The 17766-nt window shown below is 40.1% G+C and overlaps 1 protein-coding gene across 2 annotated transcripts in view; it reads right to left on the reverse strand.

Moving 5' to 3' along the window:
• Positions 1–17766, reverse strand: part of cpvl (carboxypeptidase vitellogenic like) — a 33347-nt gene that overhangs the window by 4444 nt on the left and 11137 nt on the right. For both annotated transcript variants that reach the window (XR_013790263.1, XM_079504505.1), the window contains exons 9-10: positions 17355–17486; positions 16223–16321 (exon numbers count right to left, since the gene is read on the reverse strand). Coding sequence is in view for 1 of the 2 variants with exons in the window: in XM_079504505.1 (XP_079360631.1) it covers positions 16223–16321; positions 17355–17486 (231 nt within the window). In the remaining variant the exon portion in view is untranslated. The remainder of the gene's footprint in view (positions 1–16222; positions 16322–17354; positions 17487–17766) is intronic.

Genomic DNA, 17766 nt, shown 5'->3' on the forward strand with positions numbered 1-17766 from the left:
TTTTGAGGACTATAATGAGCCTAGTTACAGGTGTTTTGAGGACTATAATGAGATTAGTTGCAGGTGTTTTGAGGACTATAATGAGCCTAGTTACTATAATGAGCCTAGTTGCAGGTGTTTTGAGGACTATAATGAGCCTAGTTACAGGTGTTTGAGGACTATAATGAGCCTAGTTACTATAATGAGCCTAGTTGCAGGTGTTTTGAGGACTATAATGAGCCTAGTTACTATAATGAGCCTAGTTGCAGGTGTTTTGAGGACTATAATGAGCCTAGTTGCAGGTGTTTTGAGGACTATAATGAGCCTAGTTGCAGGTGTTTTGAGGACTATAATGAGCCTAGTTACAGGTGTTTTGAGAACTATAATGAGCCTAGTTACAGGTGTTTTGAGGACTATAATGAGCCTAGTTACTATAATGAGCCTAGTTGCAGGTGTTTTGAGGACTATAATGAGCCTAGTTACTATAATGAGCCTAGTTGCAGGTGTTTTGAGGACTATAATGAGCCTAGTTACTATAATGAGCCTAGTTGCAGGTGTTTTGAGGACTATAATGAGCCTAGTTACAGGTGTTTTGAGGACTTTAATGAGCCTAGTTGCAGGTGTTGAGGACTATAATGAGCCTAGTTACAGGTGTTGAGGACTATAATGAGCCTAGTTGCAGGTGTTTTGAGAACTATAATGAGCCTAGTTGCAGGTGTTGAGGACTATAATGAGCCTAGTTACAGGTGTTTTGAGGACTATAATGAGCCTAGTTACAGGTGTTTTGAGGACTATAATGAGCCTAGTTGCAGGTGTTGAGGACTATAATGAGCCTAGTTACAGGTGTTTTGAGGACTATAATGAGCCTAGTTGCAGGTGTTGAGGACTATAATGAGCCTAGTTACAGGTGTTTTGAGAACTATAATGAGCCTAGTTACAGGTGTTTTGAGGACTATAATGAGCCTAGTTACTATAATGAGCCTAGTTGCAGGTGTTTTGAGGACTATAATGAGCCTAGTTACTATAATGAGCCTAGTTGCAGGTGTTTTGAGGACTATAATGAGCCTAGTTACAGGTGTTTTGAGAACTATAATGAGCCTAGTTACAGGTGTTTTGAGAACTATAATGAGCCTAGTTACAGGTGTTTTGAGAACTATAATGAGCCTAGTTACAGGTGTTTTGAGGACTATAATGAGCCTAGTTACTATAATGAGCCTAGTTGCAGGTGTTTTGAGGACTATAATGAGCCTAGTTACTATAATGAGCCTAGTTGCAGGTGTTTTGAGGACTATAATGAGCCTAGTTGCAGGTGTTTTGAGGACTATAATGAGCCTAGTTACAGGTGTGGAGGACTATAATGAGCCTAGTTACTAGTGGTGTCAAAAAATATCAAAAAATATCGATATGAATCGATAATCGATTTTAACATTAACGATACGACTACATCGATGCACGTGTGTCTGGATCGGTCAAATTAGCGTCTGGATCGGACGTTGGATCGATCCTAAAGTTGTGAATCGATATAATTCAACTAACTGCGGGAAAAACACAGATGTACAAGCCCACAGCGCTGTGCATTGCGACGGGTAGATAACTTGTAGATCTGCTACTTCCAGCGCAGGAAGGGCGCATGCTTATGACGCTCTTTAACTTTGCACCAGCGACAGTCACAACACACGAGCAGCAGACGGGGTGCACAGGCAGATCCGACACAACTTTATTGCACACATCTGTGCTTTCATCCACGCTTCCATAGCCTTTTAAATCTTATTTCCCATCCACGGGCACAAGCAGTGATATCAACAGCTTCCACCCGATCTGTGGTGGTGTTCTGTTGTCTGACGAGGGAAGCTACTAGCTAGTAGCTAGCATGGGAGCTAACGTTAGTTTAACTTCCATATAGTTAGAAGGAGTCCTCCTTAATAACACTATACTTTCCATCCGTTCCCCAACCCCTCACACTCGCTGCTGCGTTTACACGGGCAGACACAAAGACGAATGGGAATATCATTTGGAGCTTTAACAATGAATGATAGACTGTATCGTTGCGTCTGCCCGTGTTTAATGGTCAGGGTTTCACTGTCCACAGCAGGCAGTCAGACCTGTCAAACTATGCACTTCCAAAACTCAGAGACATGCCACCACCTATAAATTCAAACCCACCTCTGGAATATTGCTATAGCTTTCATTTATTTTATTCCATAGTCTTAGTTTTTCTCTAATAAAGTTGTTTTTATTTGTTTTCTCATGTTCCCCTTGAAAAGTGTCTTTAAGTACTCAGAGAAGCATATAAATAATATTATTATCACTATTATTATTACTACTTGTTTTATTGCCTATGCTTATGTAGTCACTATTCATTGATTCACTCATATCCAAATCCATTTGAAAAAAAAGCTCACTGCTCAGGTCAAATAGGCCTATTGATATGCGATTAAAATGTGATTAATTGAGATTAATTAATCAATCACAACGCCTCCAATTAATTAGATGTTTTTTAATTAAGTCCCAACCCTATTCTTTATAGATCTAGCTTCAAATAAAAAATCTATAGAAGGTTAAATGTGTCAGATCGCAACGTATCGTATCGAATCGAATCGCATCGCATCAAATTCCATGAAGTTCCACAAAATCGAAATCGTATCGATTTGGACTGAATCGAATCGAATCGAATCGTTCTGTATATAAAATGTATCGACCCCGAATCGCATCGTAGCCCATGCGTATCGATACGTATCGAATCGTCTTGTAAGGGAGAGATGCACACCCCTACTAGTTACAGGTGTGGAGGACTATAATGTGCCTAGTTACAGGTGTTTTGAGGACTATAATGAGCCTAGTTACAGGTGTTTTGAGGACTATAATGAGCCTAGTTACAGGTGTTGAGGACTATAATGAGCCTAGTTACAGGTGTGGAGGACTATAATGAGCCTAGTTACAGGTGTTGAGGACTATAATGAGCCTAGTTACAGGTGTTGAGGACTATTATGAGCCTAGTTACAGGTGTTGAGGACTATAATGAGGCTAGTTACAGGTGTGGAGGACTATAATGTGCCTAGTTACAGGTGTTGAGGACTATAATGAGCCTAGTTACAGGTGTTTTGAGGACTATAATGAGCCTAGTTACAGGTGTTGAGGACTATAATGAGCCTAGTTACAGGTGTTGAGGACTATAATGAGCCTAGTTACAGGTGTGGAGGACTATAATGTGCCTAGTTACAGGTGTTGAGGACTATAATGAGCCTAGTTACAGGTGTTGAGAACTATAATGAGCCTAGTTGCAGGTGTTTTGAAAACTATAATGAGCCTAGTTGCAGGTGTTTTGAGAACTATAATGAGCCTAGTTACAGGTGTTTTGAGAACTATAATGAGCCTAGTTACAGGTGTTTTGAGGACTATAATGAGCCTAGTTACAGGTGTTTTGAGGACTATAATGAGCCTAGTTACTATAATGAGCCTAGTTGCAGGTGTTTTGAGGACTATAATGAGCCTAGTTACTATAATGAGCCTAGTTGCAGGTGTTTTGAGGACTATAATGAGCCTAGTTGCAGGTGTTTTGAGGACTATAATGAGCCTAGTTGCAGGTGTTTTGAGGACTATAATGAGCCTAGTTACAGGTGTTTTGAGGACTATAATGAGATTAGTTGCAGGTGTTTTGAGGACTATAATGAGCCTAGTTACTATAATGAGCCTAGTTGCAGGTGTTTTGAGGACTATAATGAGCCTAGTTACAGGTGTTTGAGGACTATAATGAGCCTAGTTACTATAATGAGCCTAGTTGCAGGTGTTTTGAGGACTATAATGAGCCTAGTTACTATAATGAGCCTAGTTGCAGGTGTTTTGAGGACTATAATGAGCCTAGTTGCAGGTGTTTTGAGGACTATAATGAGCCTAGTTGCAGGTGTTTTGAGGACTATAATGAGCCTAGTTACAGGTGTTTTGAGAACTATAATGAGCCTAGTTACAGGTGTTTTGAGGACTATAATGAGCCTAGTTACTATAATGAGCCTAGTTGCAGGTGTTTTGAGGACTATAATGAGCCTAGTTACTATAATGAGCCTAGTTGCAGGTGTTTTGAGGACTATAATGAGCCTAGTTACAGGTGTTTTGAGGACTATAATGAGCCTAGTTGCAGGTGTTTTGAGGACTATAATGAGCCTAGTTACTATAATGAGCCTAGTTGCAGGTGTTTTGAGGACTATAATGAGCCTAGTTACTATAATGAGCCTAGTTACAGGTGTTTGAGGACTATAATGAGCCTAGTTACTATAATGAGCCTAGTTGCAGGTGTTTTGAGGACTATAATGAGCCTAGTTACTATAATGAGCCTAGTTGCAGGTGTTTTGAGGACTATAATGAGCCTAGTTACTATAATGAGCCTAGTTGCAGGTGTTTTGAGGACTATAATGAGCCTAGTTGCAGGTGTTTTGAGGACTATAATGAGCCTAGTTGCAGGTGTTTTGAGGACTATAATGAGCCTAGTTACAGGTGTTTTGAGAACTATAATGAGCCTAGTTACAGGTGTTTTGAGGACTATAATGAGCCTAGTTACTATAATGAGCCTAGTTGCAGGTGTTTTGAGGACTATAATGAGCCTAGTTACTATAATGAGCCTAGTTGCAGGTGTTTTGAGGACTATAATGAGCCTAGTTACTATAATGAGCCTAGTTGCAGGTGTTTTGAGGACTATAATGAGCCTAGTTACAGGTGTTTTGAGGACTTTAATGAGCCTAGTTGCAGGTGTTGAGGACTATAATGAGCCTAGTTACAGGTGTTGAGGACTATAATGAGCCTAGTTGCAGGTGTTTTGAGAACTATAATGAGCCTAGTTGCAGGTGTTGAGGACTATAATGAGCCTAGTTACAGGTGTTTTGAGGACTATAATGAGCCTAGTTACAGGTGTTTTGAGGACTATAATGAGCCTAGTTGCAGGTGTTGAGGACTATAATGAGCCTAGTTACAGGTGTTTTGAGGACTATAATGAGCCTAGTTGCAGGTGTTGAGGACTATAATGAGCCTAGTTACAGGTGTTTTGAGAACTATAATGAGCCTAGTTACAGGTGTTTTGAGGACTATAATGAGCCTAGTTACTATAATGAGCCTAGTTGCAGGTGTTTTGAGGACTATAATGAGCCTAGTTACTATAATGAGCCTAGTTGCAGGTGTTTTGAGGACTATAATGAGCCTAGTTACAGGTGTTTTGAGAACTATAATGAGCCTAGTTACAGGTGTTTTGAGAACTATAATGAGCCTAGTTACAGGTGTTTTGAGAACTATAATGAGCCTAGTTACAGGTGTTTTGAGGACTATAATGAGCCTAGTTACTATAATGAGCCTAGTTGCAGGTGTTTTGAGGACTATAATGAGCCTAGTTACTATAATGAGCCTAGTTGCAGGTGTTTTGAGGACTATAATGAGCCTAGTTGCAGGTGTTTTGAGGACTATAATGAGCCTAGTTACAGGTGTGGAGGACTATAATGAGCCTAGTTACTAGTGGTGTCAAAAAATATCAAAAAATATCGATATGAATCGATAATCGATTTTAACATTAACGATACGACTACATCGATGCACGTGTGTCTGGATCGGTCAAATTAGCGTCTGGATCGGACGTTGGATCGATCCTAAAGTTGTGAATCGATATAATTCAACTAACTGCGGGAAAAACACAGATGTACAAGCCCACAGCGCTGTGCATTGCGACGGGTAGATAACTTGTAGATCTGCTACTTCCAGCGCAGGAAGGGCGCATGCTTATGACGCTCTTTAACTTTGCACCAGCGACAGTCACAACACACGAGCAGCAGACGGGGTGCACAGGCAGATCCGACACAACTTTATTGCACACATCTGTGCTTTCATCCACGCTTCCATAGCCTTTTAAATCTTATTTCCCATCCACGGGCACAAGCAGTGATATCAACAGCTTCCACCCGATCTGTGGTGGTGTTCTGTTGTCTGACGAGGGAAGCTACTAGCTAGTAGCTAGCATGGGAGCTAACGTTAGTTTAACTTCCATATAGTTAGAAGGAGTCCTCCTTAATAACACTATACTTTCCATCCGTTCCCCAACCCCTCACACTCGCTGCTGCGTTTACACGGGCAGACACAAAGACGAATGGGAATATCATTTGGAGCTTTAACAATGAATGATAGACTGTATCGTTGCGTCTGCCCGTGTTTAATGGTCAGGGTTTCACTGTCCACAGCAGGCAGTCAGACCTGTCAAACTATGCACTTCCAAAACTCAGAGACATGCCACCACCTATAAATTCAAACCCACCTCTGGAATATTGCTATAGCTTTCATTTATTTTATTCCATAGTCTTAGTTTTTCTCTAATAAAGTTGTTTTTATTTGTTTTCTCATGTTCCCCTTGAAAAGTGTCTTTAAGTACTCAGAGAAGCATATAAATAATATTATTATCACTATTATTATTACTACTTGTTTTATTGCCTATGCTTATGTAGTCACTATTCATTGATTCACTCATATCCAAATCCATTTGAAAAAAAAGCTCACTGCTCAGGTCAAATAGGCCTATTGATATGCGATTAAAATGTGATTAATTGAGATTAATTAATCAATCACAACGCCTCCAATTAATTAGATGTTTTTTAATTAAGTCCCAACCCTATTCTTTATAGATCTAGCTTCAAATAAAAAATCTATAGAAGGTTAAATGTGTCAGATCGCAACGTATCGTATCGAATCGAATCGCATCGCATCAAATTCCATGAAGTTCCACAAAATCGAAATCGTATCGATTTGGACTGAATCGAATCGAATCGAATCGTTCTGTATATAAAATGTATCGACCCCGAATCGCATCGTAGCCCATGCGTATCGATACGTATCGAATCGTCTTGTAAGGGAGAGATGCACACCCCTACTAGTTACAGGTGTGGAGGACTATAATGTGCCTAGTTACAGGTGTTTTGAGGACTATAATGAGCCTAGTTACAGGTGTTTTGAGGACTATAATGAGCCTAGTTACAGGTGTTGAGGACTATAATGAGCCTAGTTACAGGTGTGGAGGACTATAATGAGCCTAGTTACAGGTGTTGAGGACTATAATGAGCCTAGTTACAGGTGTTGAGGACTATTATGAGCCTAGTTACAGGTGTTGAGGACTATAATGAGGCTAGTTACAGGTGTGGAGGACTATAATGTGCCTAGTTACAGGTGTTGAGGACTATAATGAGCCTAGTTACAGGTGTTTTGAGGACTATAATGAGCCTAGTTACAGGTGTTGAGGACTATAATGAGCCTAGTTACAGGTGTTGAGGACTATAATGAGCCTAGTTACAGGTGTGGAGGACTATAATGTGCCTAGTTACAGGTGTTGAGGACTATAATGAGCCTAGTTACAGGTGTTGAGAACTATAATGAGCCTAGTTGCAGGTGTTTTGAAAACTATAATGAGCCTAGTTGCAGGTGTTTTGAGAACTATAATGAGCCTAGTTACAGGTGTTTTGAGAACTATAATGAGCCTAGTTACAGGTGTTTTGAGGACTATAATGAGCCTAGTTACAGGTGTTTTGAGGACTATAATGAGCCTAGTTACTATAATGAGCCTAGTTGCAGGTGTTTTGAGGACTATAATGAGCCTAGTTACTATAATGAGCCTAGTTGCAGGTGTTTTGAGGACTATAATGAGCCTAGTTGCAGGTGTTTTGAGGACTATAATGAGCCTAGTTGCAGGTGTTTTGAGGACTATAATGAGCCTAGTTACAGGTGTTTTGAGGACTATAATGAGATTAGTTGCAGGTGTTTTGAGGACTATAATGAGCCTAGTTACTATAATGAGCCTAGTTGCAGGTGTTTTGAGGACTATAATGAGCCTAGTTACAGGTGTTTGAGGACTATAATGAGCCTAGTTACTATAATGAGCCTAGTTGCAGGTGTTTTGAGGACTATAATGAGCCTAGTTACTATAATGAGCCTAGTTGCAGGTGTTTTGAGGACTATAATGAGCCTAGTTGCAGGTGTTTTGAGGACTATAATGAGCCTAGTTGCAGGTGTTTTGAGGACTATAATGAGCCTAGTTACAGGTGTTTTGAGAACTATAATGAGCCTAGTTACAGGTGTTTTGAGGACTATAATGAGCCTAGTTACTATAATGAGCCTAGTTGCAGGTGTTTTGAGGACTATAATGAGCCTAGTTACTATAATGAGCCTAGTTGCAGGTGTTTTGAGGACTATAATGAGCCTAGTTACTATAATGAGCCTAGTTGCAGGTGTTTTGAGGACTATAATGAGCCTAGTTACAGGTGTTTTGAGGACTTTAATGAGCCTAGTTGCAGGTGTTGAGGACTATAATGAGCCTAGTTACAGGTGTTGAGGACTATAATGAGCCTAGTTGCAGGTGTTTTGAGAACTATAATGAGCCTAGTTGCAGGTGTTGAGGACTATAATGAGCCTAGTTACAGGTGTTTTGAGGACTATAATGAGCCTAGTTACAGGTGTTTTGAGGACTATAATGAGCCTAGTTGCAGGTGTTGAGGACTATAATGAGCCTAGTTACAGGTGTTTTGAGGACTATAATGAGCCTAGTTGCAGGTGTTGAGGACTATAATGAGCCTAGTTACAGGTGTTTTGAGAACTATAATGAGCCTAGTTACAGGTGTTTTGAGGACTATAATGAGCCTAGTTACAGGTGTTTTGAGGACTATAATGAGCCTAGTTACTATAATGAGCCTAGTTGCAGGTGTTTTGAGGACTATAATGAGCCTAGTTACTATAATGAGCCTAGTTGCAGGTGTTTTGAGGACTATAATGAGCCTAGTTGCAGGTGTTTTGAGGACTATAATGAGCCTAGTTGCAGGTGTTTTGAGAACTATAATGAGCCTAGTTGCAGGTGTTTTGAGAACTATAATGAGCCTAGTTACAGGTGTTTTGAGGACTATAATGAGCCTAGTTACTATAATGAGCCTAGTTGCAGGTGTTTTGAGGACTATAATGAGCCTAGTTACAGGTGTTTTGAGGACTATAATGAGCCTAGTTGCAGGTGTTTTGAGAACTATAATGAGCCTAGTTGCAGGTGTTTTGAGAACTATAATGAGCCTAGTTACAGGTGTTTTGAGGACTATAATGAGCCTAGTTACTATAATGAGCCTAGTTGCAGGTGTTTTGAGGACTATAATGAGCCTAGTTACTATAATGAGCCTAGTTACAGGTGTTTTGAGGACTATAATGAGCCTAGTTGCAGGTGTTTTGAGGACTATAATGAGCCTAGTTACAGGTGTTTTGAGAACTATAATGAGCCTAGTTACAGGTGTTTTGAGAACTATAATGAGCCTAGTTACAGGTGTTTTGAGGACTATAATGAGCCTAGTTACTATAATGAGCCTAGTTGCAGGTGTTTTGAGGACTATAATGAGCCTAGTTACTATAATGAGCCTAGTTGCAGGTGTTTTGAGGACTATAATGAGCCTAGTTACTATAATGAGCCTAGTTGCAGGTGTTTTGAGGACTATAATGAGCCTAGTTACTATAATGAGCCTAGTTGCATGTGTTTTGAGGACTATAATGAGCCTAGTTACTATAATGAGCCTAGTTGCAGGTGTTTTGAGGACTATAATGAGCCTAGTTACAGGTGTTTTGAGGACTATAATGAGCCTAGTTACAGGTGTTTTGAGGACTATAATGAGCCTAGTTACAGGTGTTTTGAGGACTATAATGAGCCTAGTTACTATAATGAGCCTAGTTGCAGGTGTTTTGAGGACTATAATGAGCCTAGTTACTATAATGAGCCTAGTTGCAGGTGTTTTGAGGACTATAATGAGCCTAGTTGCAGGTGTTTTGAGGACTATAATGAGCCTAGTTGCAGGTGTTTTGAGAACTATAATGAGCCTAGTTGCAGGTGTTTTGAGAACTATAATGAGCCTAGTTGCAGGTGTTTTGAGGACTATAATGAGCCTAGTTACTATAATGAGCCTAGTTGCAGGTGTTTTGAGGACTATAATGAGCCTAGTTACAGGTGTTTTGAGGACTATAATGAGCCTAGTTGCAGGTGTTTTGAGAACTATAATGAGCCTAGTTACAGGTGTTTTGAGAACTATAATGAGCCTAGTTACTATAATGAGCCTAGTTGCAGGTGTTTTGAGGACTATAATGAGCCTAGTTACTATAATGAGCCTAGTTGCAGGTGTTTTGAGGACTATAATGAGCCTAGTTGCAGGTGTTTTGAGGACTATAATGAGCCTAGTTGCAGGTGTTTTGAGGACTATAATGAGCCTAGTTGCAGGTGTTTTGAGGACTATAATGAGCCTAGTTGCAGGTGTTTTGAGAACTATAATGAGCCTAGTTGCAGGTGTTTTGAGAACTATAATGAGCCTAGTTGCAGGTGTTTTGAGGACTATAATGAGCCTAGTTACTATAATGAGCCTAGTTGCAGGTGTTTTGAGGACTATAATGAGCCTAGTTACAGGTGTTTTGAGGACTATAATGAGCCTAGTTGCAGGTGTTTTGAGAACTATAATGAGCCTAGTTACAGGTGTTTTGAGAACTATAATGAGCCTAGTTACAGGTGTTTTGAGGACTATAATGAGCCTAGTTACTATAATGAGCCTAGTTGCAGGTGTTTTGAGGACTATAATGAGCCTAGTTACTATAATGAGCCTAGTTACAGGTGTTTTGAGGACTATAATGAGCCTAGTTACAGGTGTTTTGAGAACTATAATGAGCCTAGTTACAGGTGTTTTGAGAACGATAATGAGCCTAGTTGCAGGTGTTTTGAGAACTATAATGAGCCTAGTTGCAGGTGTTTTGAGAACTATAATGAGCCTAGTTACAGGTGTTTTGAGAACTATAATGAGCCTAGTTGCAGGTGTTTTGAGAACTATAATGAGCCTAGTTACAGGTGTTTTGAGGACTATAATGAGCCTAGTTACAGGTGTTTTGAGGACTATAATGAGCCTAGTTACTATAATGAGCCTAGTTACAGGTGTTTTGAGGACTATAATGAGCCTAGTTACAGGTGTTTTGAGGACTATAATGAGCCTAGTTACTATAATGAGCCTAGTTGCAGGTGTTTTGAGGACTATAATGAGCCTAGTTACAGGTGTTTTGAGGACTATAATGAGCCTAGTTACAGGTGTTTTGAGGACTATAATGAGCCTAGTTACAGGTGTTGAGGACTATAATGAGCCTAGTTACAGGTGTTTTGAGGACTATAATGAGCCTAGTTACAGGTGTTTTGAGGACTATAATGAGCCTAGTTACAGGTGTTTTGAGGACTATAATGAGCCTAGTTACTATAATGAGCCTAGTTACTATAATGAGCCTAGTTACTATAATGAGCCTAGTTACTATAATGAGCCTAGTTACTATAATGAGCCTAGTTGCAGGTGTTTTGAGGACTATAATGAGCCTAGTTACTATAATGAGCCTAGTTACAGGTGTTTTGAGGACTATAATGAGCCTAGTTACTATAATGAGCCTAGTTACAGGTGTTTTGAGAACTATAATGAGCCTAGTTACAGGTGTTTTGAGAACTATAATGAGCCTAGTTGCAGGTGTTTTGAGAACTATAATGAGCCTAGTTGCAGGTGTTTTGAGAACTATAATGAGCCTAGTTACAGGTGTTTTGAGGACTATAATGAGCCTAGTTACTATAATGAGTCTAGTTACAGGTGTTTTGAGAACTATAATGAGCCTAGTTACAGGTGTTTTGAGAACTATAATGAGCCTAGTTGCAGGTGTTTTGAGAACTATAATGAGCCTAGTTGCAGGTGTTTTGAGAACTATAATGAGCCTAGTTGCAGGTGTTTTGAGGACTATAATGAGCCTAGTTACTATAATGAGCCTAGTTACAGGTGTTTTGAGAACTATAATGAGCCTAGTTACAGGTGTTTTGAGAACTATAATGAGCCTAGTTGCAGGTGTTTTGAGAACTATAATGAGCCTAGTTGCAGGTGTTTTGAGAACTATAATGAGCCTAGTTGCAGGTGTTTTGAGGACTATAATGAGCCTAGTTACTATAATGAGTCTAGTTACAGGTGTTTTGAGGACTATAATGAGCCTAGTTACTATAATGAGCCTAGTTACAGGTGTTTTGAGGACTATAATGAGCCTAGTTGCAGGTGTTTTGAGAACTATAATGAGCCTAGTTGCAGGTGTTTTGAGAACTATAATGAGCCTAGTTACAGGTGTTTTGAGGACTATAATGAGCCTAGTTACTATAATGAGCCTAGTTACTATAATGAGCCTAGTTGCAGGTGTTTTGAGGACTATAATGAGCCTAGTTACTATAATGAGCCTAGTTACAGGTGTTTTGAGGACTATAATGAGCCTAGTTGCAGGTGTTTTGAGGACTATAATGAGCCTAGTTACAGGTGTTTTGAGGACTATAATGTGCCTAGTTGCATGTGTTTTGAGGACAAATAGAGTAAGTAAGTAAAGAGATGGAAGGAAAACACAATAAAAGGCATTAGAATGCATTGGTAATATTTGAAGATCTGATTTTCACATGGCCTCCTCACACAAACAGAATGATAGGATTGGATCAAACGATGGTAGAAACAGTGATTATAAGAGAGACGTGTCAAGAGCATTGGTTGTCCTCATTACCAAAAACAAAAAAGGACCGGATCAATACATTACTAACAGTGGCTGCTTTACACCATCAACATCCTGACTAGGTGATACAACAAATAAGTCAGCAGGAGATATCAATGCAATTTTGTTTCGTTTCGTATTTTACATTTCCGTGCACGCTAAACGCGAAACTATGGAAGACTCAAAAGGTCAGTGTCCAAAGGTTACTGTACGGTTTGAGGCACGAGCTGGGCAATTAGCCCATTTTGGGGCGGGAACCCCTTTGTGTTTTAAACATTGTTATAATTTAGCTATTGAAAAATAGCAGACCTACAAGCTCGTAGCGGCAGCGCACCACTCGGTGGCGCGCTACGAGCTTGTAGGTCTGCTATTTTTCAAAAATCATGAAAATGTGGCGCAAATTTGGAATATATTTTTTCAGAACGAATGTTTTTAACTTTAAATATTTGCTTCTGGGGGGGGTCCCTGGAACAACATATTTTCAGATGGGGGCCAGAGGCCAATTACATATAATTTTCAGGCCTAAATGGGTTAGTTACTGTGCGGTTGAGGCGTGAGCTGTGGGTAAAGTGTCCGTCAGTGGTTTCAGTGTACCTGACACGACATGTAGTTGTAATAGTTGGTGGTTTCAGTGTACCTGACACGACATGTAGTTGTAATAGTTGGTGGTTTCAGTGTACCTGACACGACATGTAGTTGTAATAGTTGGAGGTTTCAGTGTACCTGACACGACATGTAGTTGTAATAGTTGGTGGTTTCAATGTACCTGACACGACATGTAGTTGTAATAGTTGGAGGTTTCAGTGTACCCGACACGACATGTAGTTGTAATAGTTGGAGGTTTCAGTGTACCTGACACGACATGTAGTTGAAATAGTTGGAGGTTTCAGTGTACCTGACACGACATGTAGTTGTAATAGTTGGTGGTTTCAGTGTACCTGACACGACATGTAGTTGTAATAGTTGGAGGTTTCAGTGTACCTGACACGACATGTAGTTGTAATAGTTGGTGGTTTCAGTGTACCTGACACGACATGTAGTTGTAATAGTTGGTGGTTTCAGTGTACCTGAAACGACATGTAGTTGTAATAGTTGGTGGTTTCAGTGTACCTGACACGACATGTAGTTGTAATAGTTGGTGGTTTCAATGTACCTGACACGACATGTAGTTGTAATAGTTGGAGGTTTCAGTGTACCCGACACGACATGTAGTTGTAATAGTTGGAGGTTTCAGTGTACCTGACACGACATGTAGTTGAAATAGTTGGAGGTTTCAGTGTACCTGACACGACATGTAGTTGTAATAGTTGGTGGTTTCAGTGTACCTGACACGACATGTAGTTGTAATAGTTGGTGGTTTCAGTGTACCTGACACGACATGTAGTTGTAATAGTTGGTGGTTTCAGTGTACCTGAAACGACATGTAGTTGTAATAGTTGGTGGTTTCAGTGTACCTGACACGACATGTAGTTGTAATAGTTGGTGGTTTCAGTGTACCTGACACGACATGTAGTTGTAATAGTTGGAGGTTTCAGTGTACCTGACACGACATGTAGTTGTAATAGTTGGAGGTTTCAGTGTACCTGACACGACATGTAGTTGTAATAGTTGGAGGTTTCAGTGTACCTGACACGACATGTAGTTTAGTTGGTGGTTTCAGTGTACCTGACACGACATGTAGTTGAAATAGTTGGAGGTTTCAGTGTACCTGACACGACATGTAGTTGAAATAGTTGGAGGTTTCAGTGTACCTGACACGACATGTAGTTGAAATAGTTGGAGGTTTCAGTGTACCTGACACGGCATGTAGTTGTAATAGTTGGTGGTTTCAGTGTACCTGACACGACATGTAGTTGTAATAGTTGGTGGTTTCAGTGTACCTGACACGACATGTAGTTGTAATAGTTGGAGGTTTCAGTGTACCTGACACGACATGTAGTTGTAATAGTTGGAGGTTTCAGTGTACCTGACACGACATGTAGTTGTAATAGTTGGAGGTTTCAGTGTACCTGACACGACATGTAGTTTAGTTGGTGGTTTCAGTGTACCTGACACGACATGTAGTTGAAATAGTTGGAGGTTTCAGTGTACCTGACACGACATGTAGTTGTAATAGTTGGAGGTTTCAGTGTACCTGACACGACATGTAGTTGTAATAGTTGGTGGTTTCAGTGTACCCGACACGACATGTAGTTGTAATAGTTGGAGGTTTCAGTGTACCTGACACGACATGTAGTTGTAATAGTTGGAGGTTTCAGTGTACCTGACACGACATGTAGTTGTAATAGTTGGAGGTTTCAGTGTACCTGACACGACATGTAGTTGTAATAGTTGGTGGTTTCAGTGTACCCGACACGACATGTAGTTGTAATAGTTGGTGGTTTCAGTGTACCTGACACGACATGTAGTTGTAATAGTTGGTGGTTTCAGTGTACCTGACACGACATGTAGTTGAAATAGTTGGTGGTTTCAGTGTACCTGACACGACATGTAGTTGTAATAGTTGGTGGTTTCAGTGTACCTGACACGACATGTAGTTGTAATAGTTGGAGGTTTCAGTGTACCTGACACGACATGTAGTTGTAATAGTTGGTGGTTTCAGTGTACCTGACACGACATGTAGTTGTAATAGTTGGTGGTTTCAGTGTACCTGACACGACATGTAGTTGTAATAGTTGGAGGTTTCAGTGTACCTGACACGACATGTAGTTGTAATAGTTGGAGGTTTCAGTGTACCTGACACGACATGTAGTTGTAATAGTTGGAGGTTTCAGTGTACCTGACACGACATGTAGTTGTAATAGTTGGTGGTTTCAGTGTACCTGACACGACATGTAGTTGTAATAGTTGGAGGTTTCAGTGTACCTGACACGACATGTAGTTGTAATAGTTGGAGGTTTCAGTGTACCTGACACGACATGTAGTTGTAATAGTTGGTGGTTTCAGTGTACCTGACACGACATGTAGTTGTAATAGTTGGAGGTTTCAGTGTACCTGACACGACATGTAGTTGTAATAGTTGGTGGTTTCAGTGTACCTGACACGACATGTAGTTGTAATAGTTGGTGGTTTCAGTGTACCTGACACGACATGTAGTTGTAATAGTTGGTGGTTTCAGTGTACCTGACACGACATGTAGTTGTAATAGTTGGTGGTTTCAGTGTACCTGACACGACATGTAGTTGTAATAGTTGGTGGTTTCAGTGTACCTGACACGACATGTAGTTGTAATAGTTGGTGGTTTCAGTGTACCTGACACGACATGTAGTTGTAATAGTTGGTGGTTTCAGTGTACCTGACACTACATGTAGTTGTAATAGTTGGAGGTTTCAGTGTACCTGACACGACATGTAGTTGTAATAGTTGGAGGTTTCAGTGTACCTGACACGACATGTAGTTGTAATAGTTGGAGGTTTCAGTGTACCTGACACGACATGTAGTTGTAATAGTTGGAGGTTTCAGTGTACCTGACACGACATGTAGTTGTAATAGTTGGTGGTTTCAGTGTACCTGAAACGACATGTAGTTGTAATAGTTGGAGGTTTCAGTGTACCTGACACGACATGTAGTTGTAATAGTTGGAGGTTTCAGTGTACCTGACACGACATGTAGTTGTAATAGTTGGAGGTTTCAGTGTACCTGACACGGCATGTAGTTGTAATAGTTGGTGGTTTCAGTGTACCTGACACGACATGTAGTTGTAATAGTTGGTGCAGCCCGTGGCATTCTGGAAGAACGAGGGGTAGGGGTCCACGTCGCCATTCAGCAACCTGTCAAACACCTGGAGCACATGGAGACGGACGACATGCTTTAGGCATAATAATAAGCTACAAGGAACAGAGACATAATAAGCTACAAGGAACAGAGACAGACGACATGCTTAGGCATAATAATAAGCTACAAGGAACAGAATGCTCTTGTTAACTACTTAGCCCATATATATATATATATATATATATATATATATACACAGTATAGCCTACTTAGTCGTTCCACGAAGCTTGCAGATATTTTCTCTATTTTGAAGTTATTTGAAATGTTGCCTGTAATAACACGCCCCAAAAATAGGGACAGCGGGTTGAAAGTGGTTAACATTTATTTAAGAACTAAAGAGAAAGAATAGGATTACAAAAACATTAAATGATGTCCATGGCATTCTGCGGATGACTTAAATTAGTTTAACGTTTGATCAATCAGACCGGTCAATAGAAGAAAAAAAAAACCCTCTTTATGACAAAGAACTAATTTCCCACCTAAATCGTATAAGTGTGGTCACAAGCACGACATTTGTGCATAAAAAAAAAGATTCTTCAAACTAAAATGACGGCCCTCGATCGTCTCCCATCCAGTGTTGATTTTGATTTTAGTTTTAGTCAGTCTCTTGAATAGTTTATTTAGTTTCAGTCACATTTTAGTCACCTGGAATGTTTTAGTTCTAGTTTTAGTCGACTAAATATACGATTCTAGTCGACTAAATCTAGTTGATTTAGTCGACTACAATTTATTTTGGCAGGACTTGATGCCGTCGTAATGACAGGCATTTGCTGAAAATAGCAGATCCACAAGCTCACATGTGAGCTTGTGGATCTGCTATTTTCAGCATGCAACCAAGTGTAAAATAACTTATACTGGATCTCTTGTCCACTAGTCCCTTCCTAACATTTTAGTCTAGTTTTTATTTGTTGATGAAATTGTCAATACTGTATATTTTGTTTTAGTCATCATAGCTTAGTTTTAATTTCATTTAGTTTTAGTCTAGTCGAACATTTATTTGTCATAGTATTAGTGGAGGAAGTCATCAACACCGCTCCCACCTCAAACGCCTCCACCCATTTCTGCTGTTGGATGAACCGGACGCCCGCGTCCGTCTGCTGGACCACATACTGTCTCTGCAGCTCATCGATCATCCCCGTCTGGTACAGGAAGTCAGCGTAGCCGCCCAGCATCTGAAACACGCCCAGAACACAGGCAGACAGACCATCAGTGTTGACTTTGACAGCAAAATTTAGATTTTAGTCATAGTCTCTTGAATAGTTTATTTAGTTTTAGGCACATTTGTCATCTGGAACGTTTTAGTGTTAGTCTAGTTCTAGTTCTAGTCGACTAAATATCATAAGATTTTAGCCGGTTGATTTAGTAGACTAAAATGTAGACTAAAATGGCGTGCATTGATGCCGTCGTAATGACAGATTTTACACTTGCTGAAAATAGCTGATCTACCCGCGT

This window comes from Electrona antarctica, assembly GCF_951216825.1.
Source record: "Electrona antarctica genome assembly, chromosome: 6".
Taxonomy (NCBI): Eukaryota; Metazoa; Chordata; class Actinopteri; order Myctophiformes; family Myctophidae; genus Electrona; species Electrona antarctica.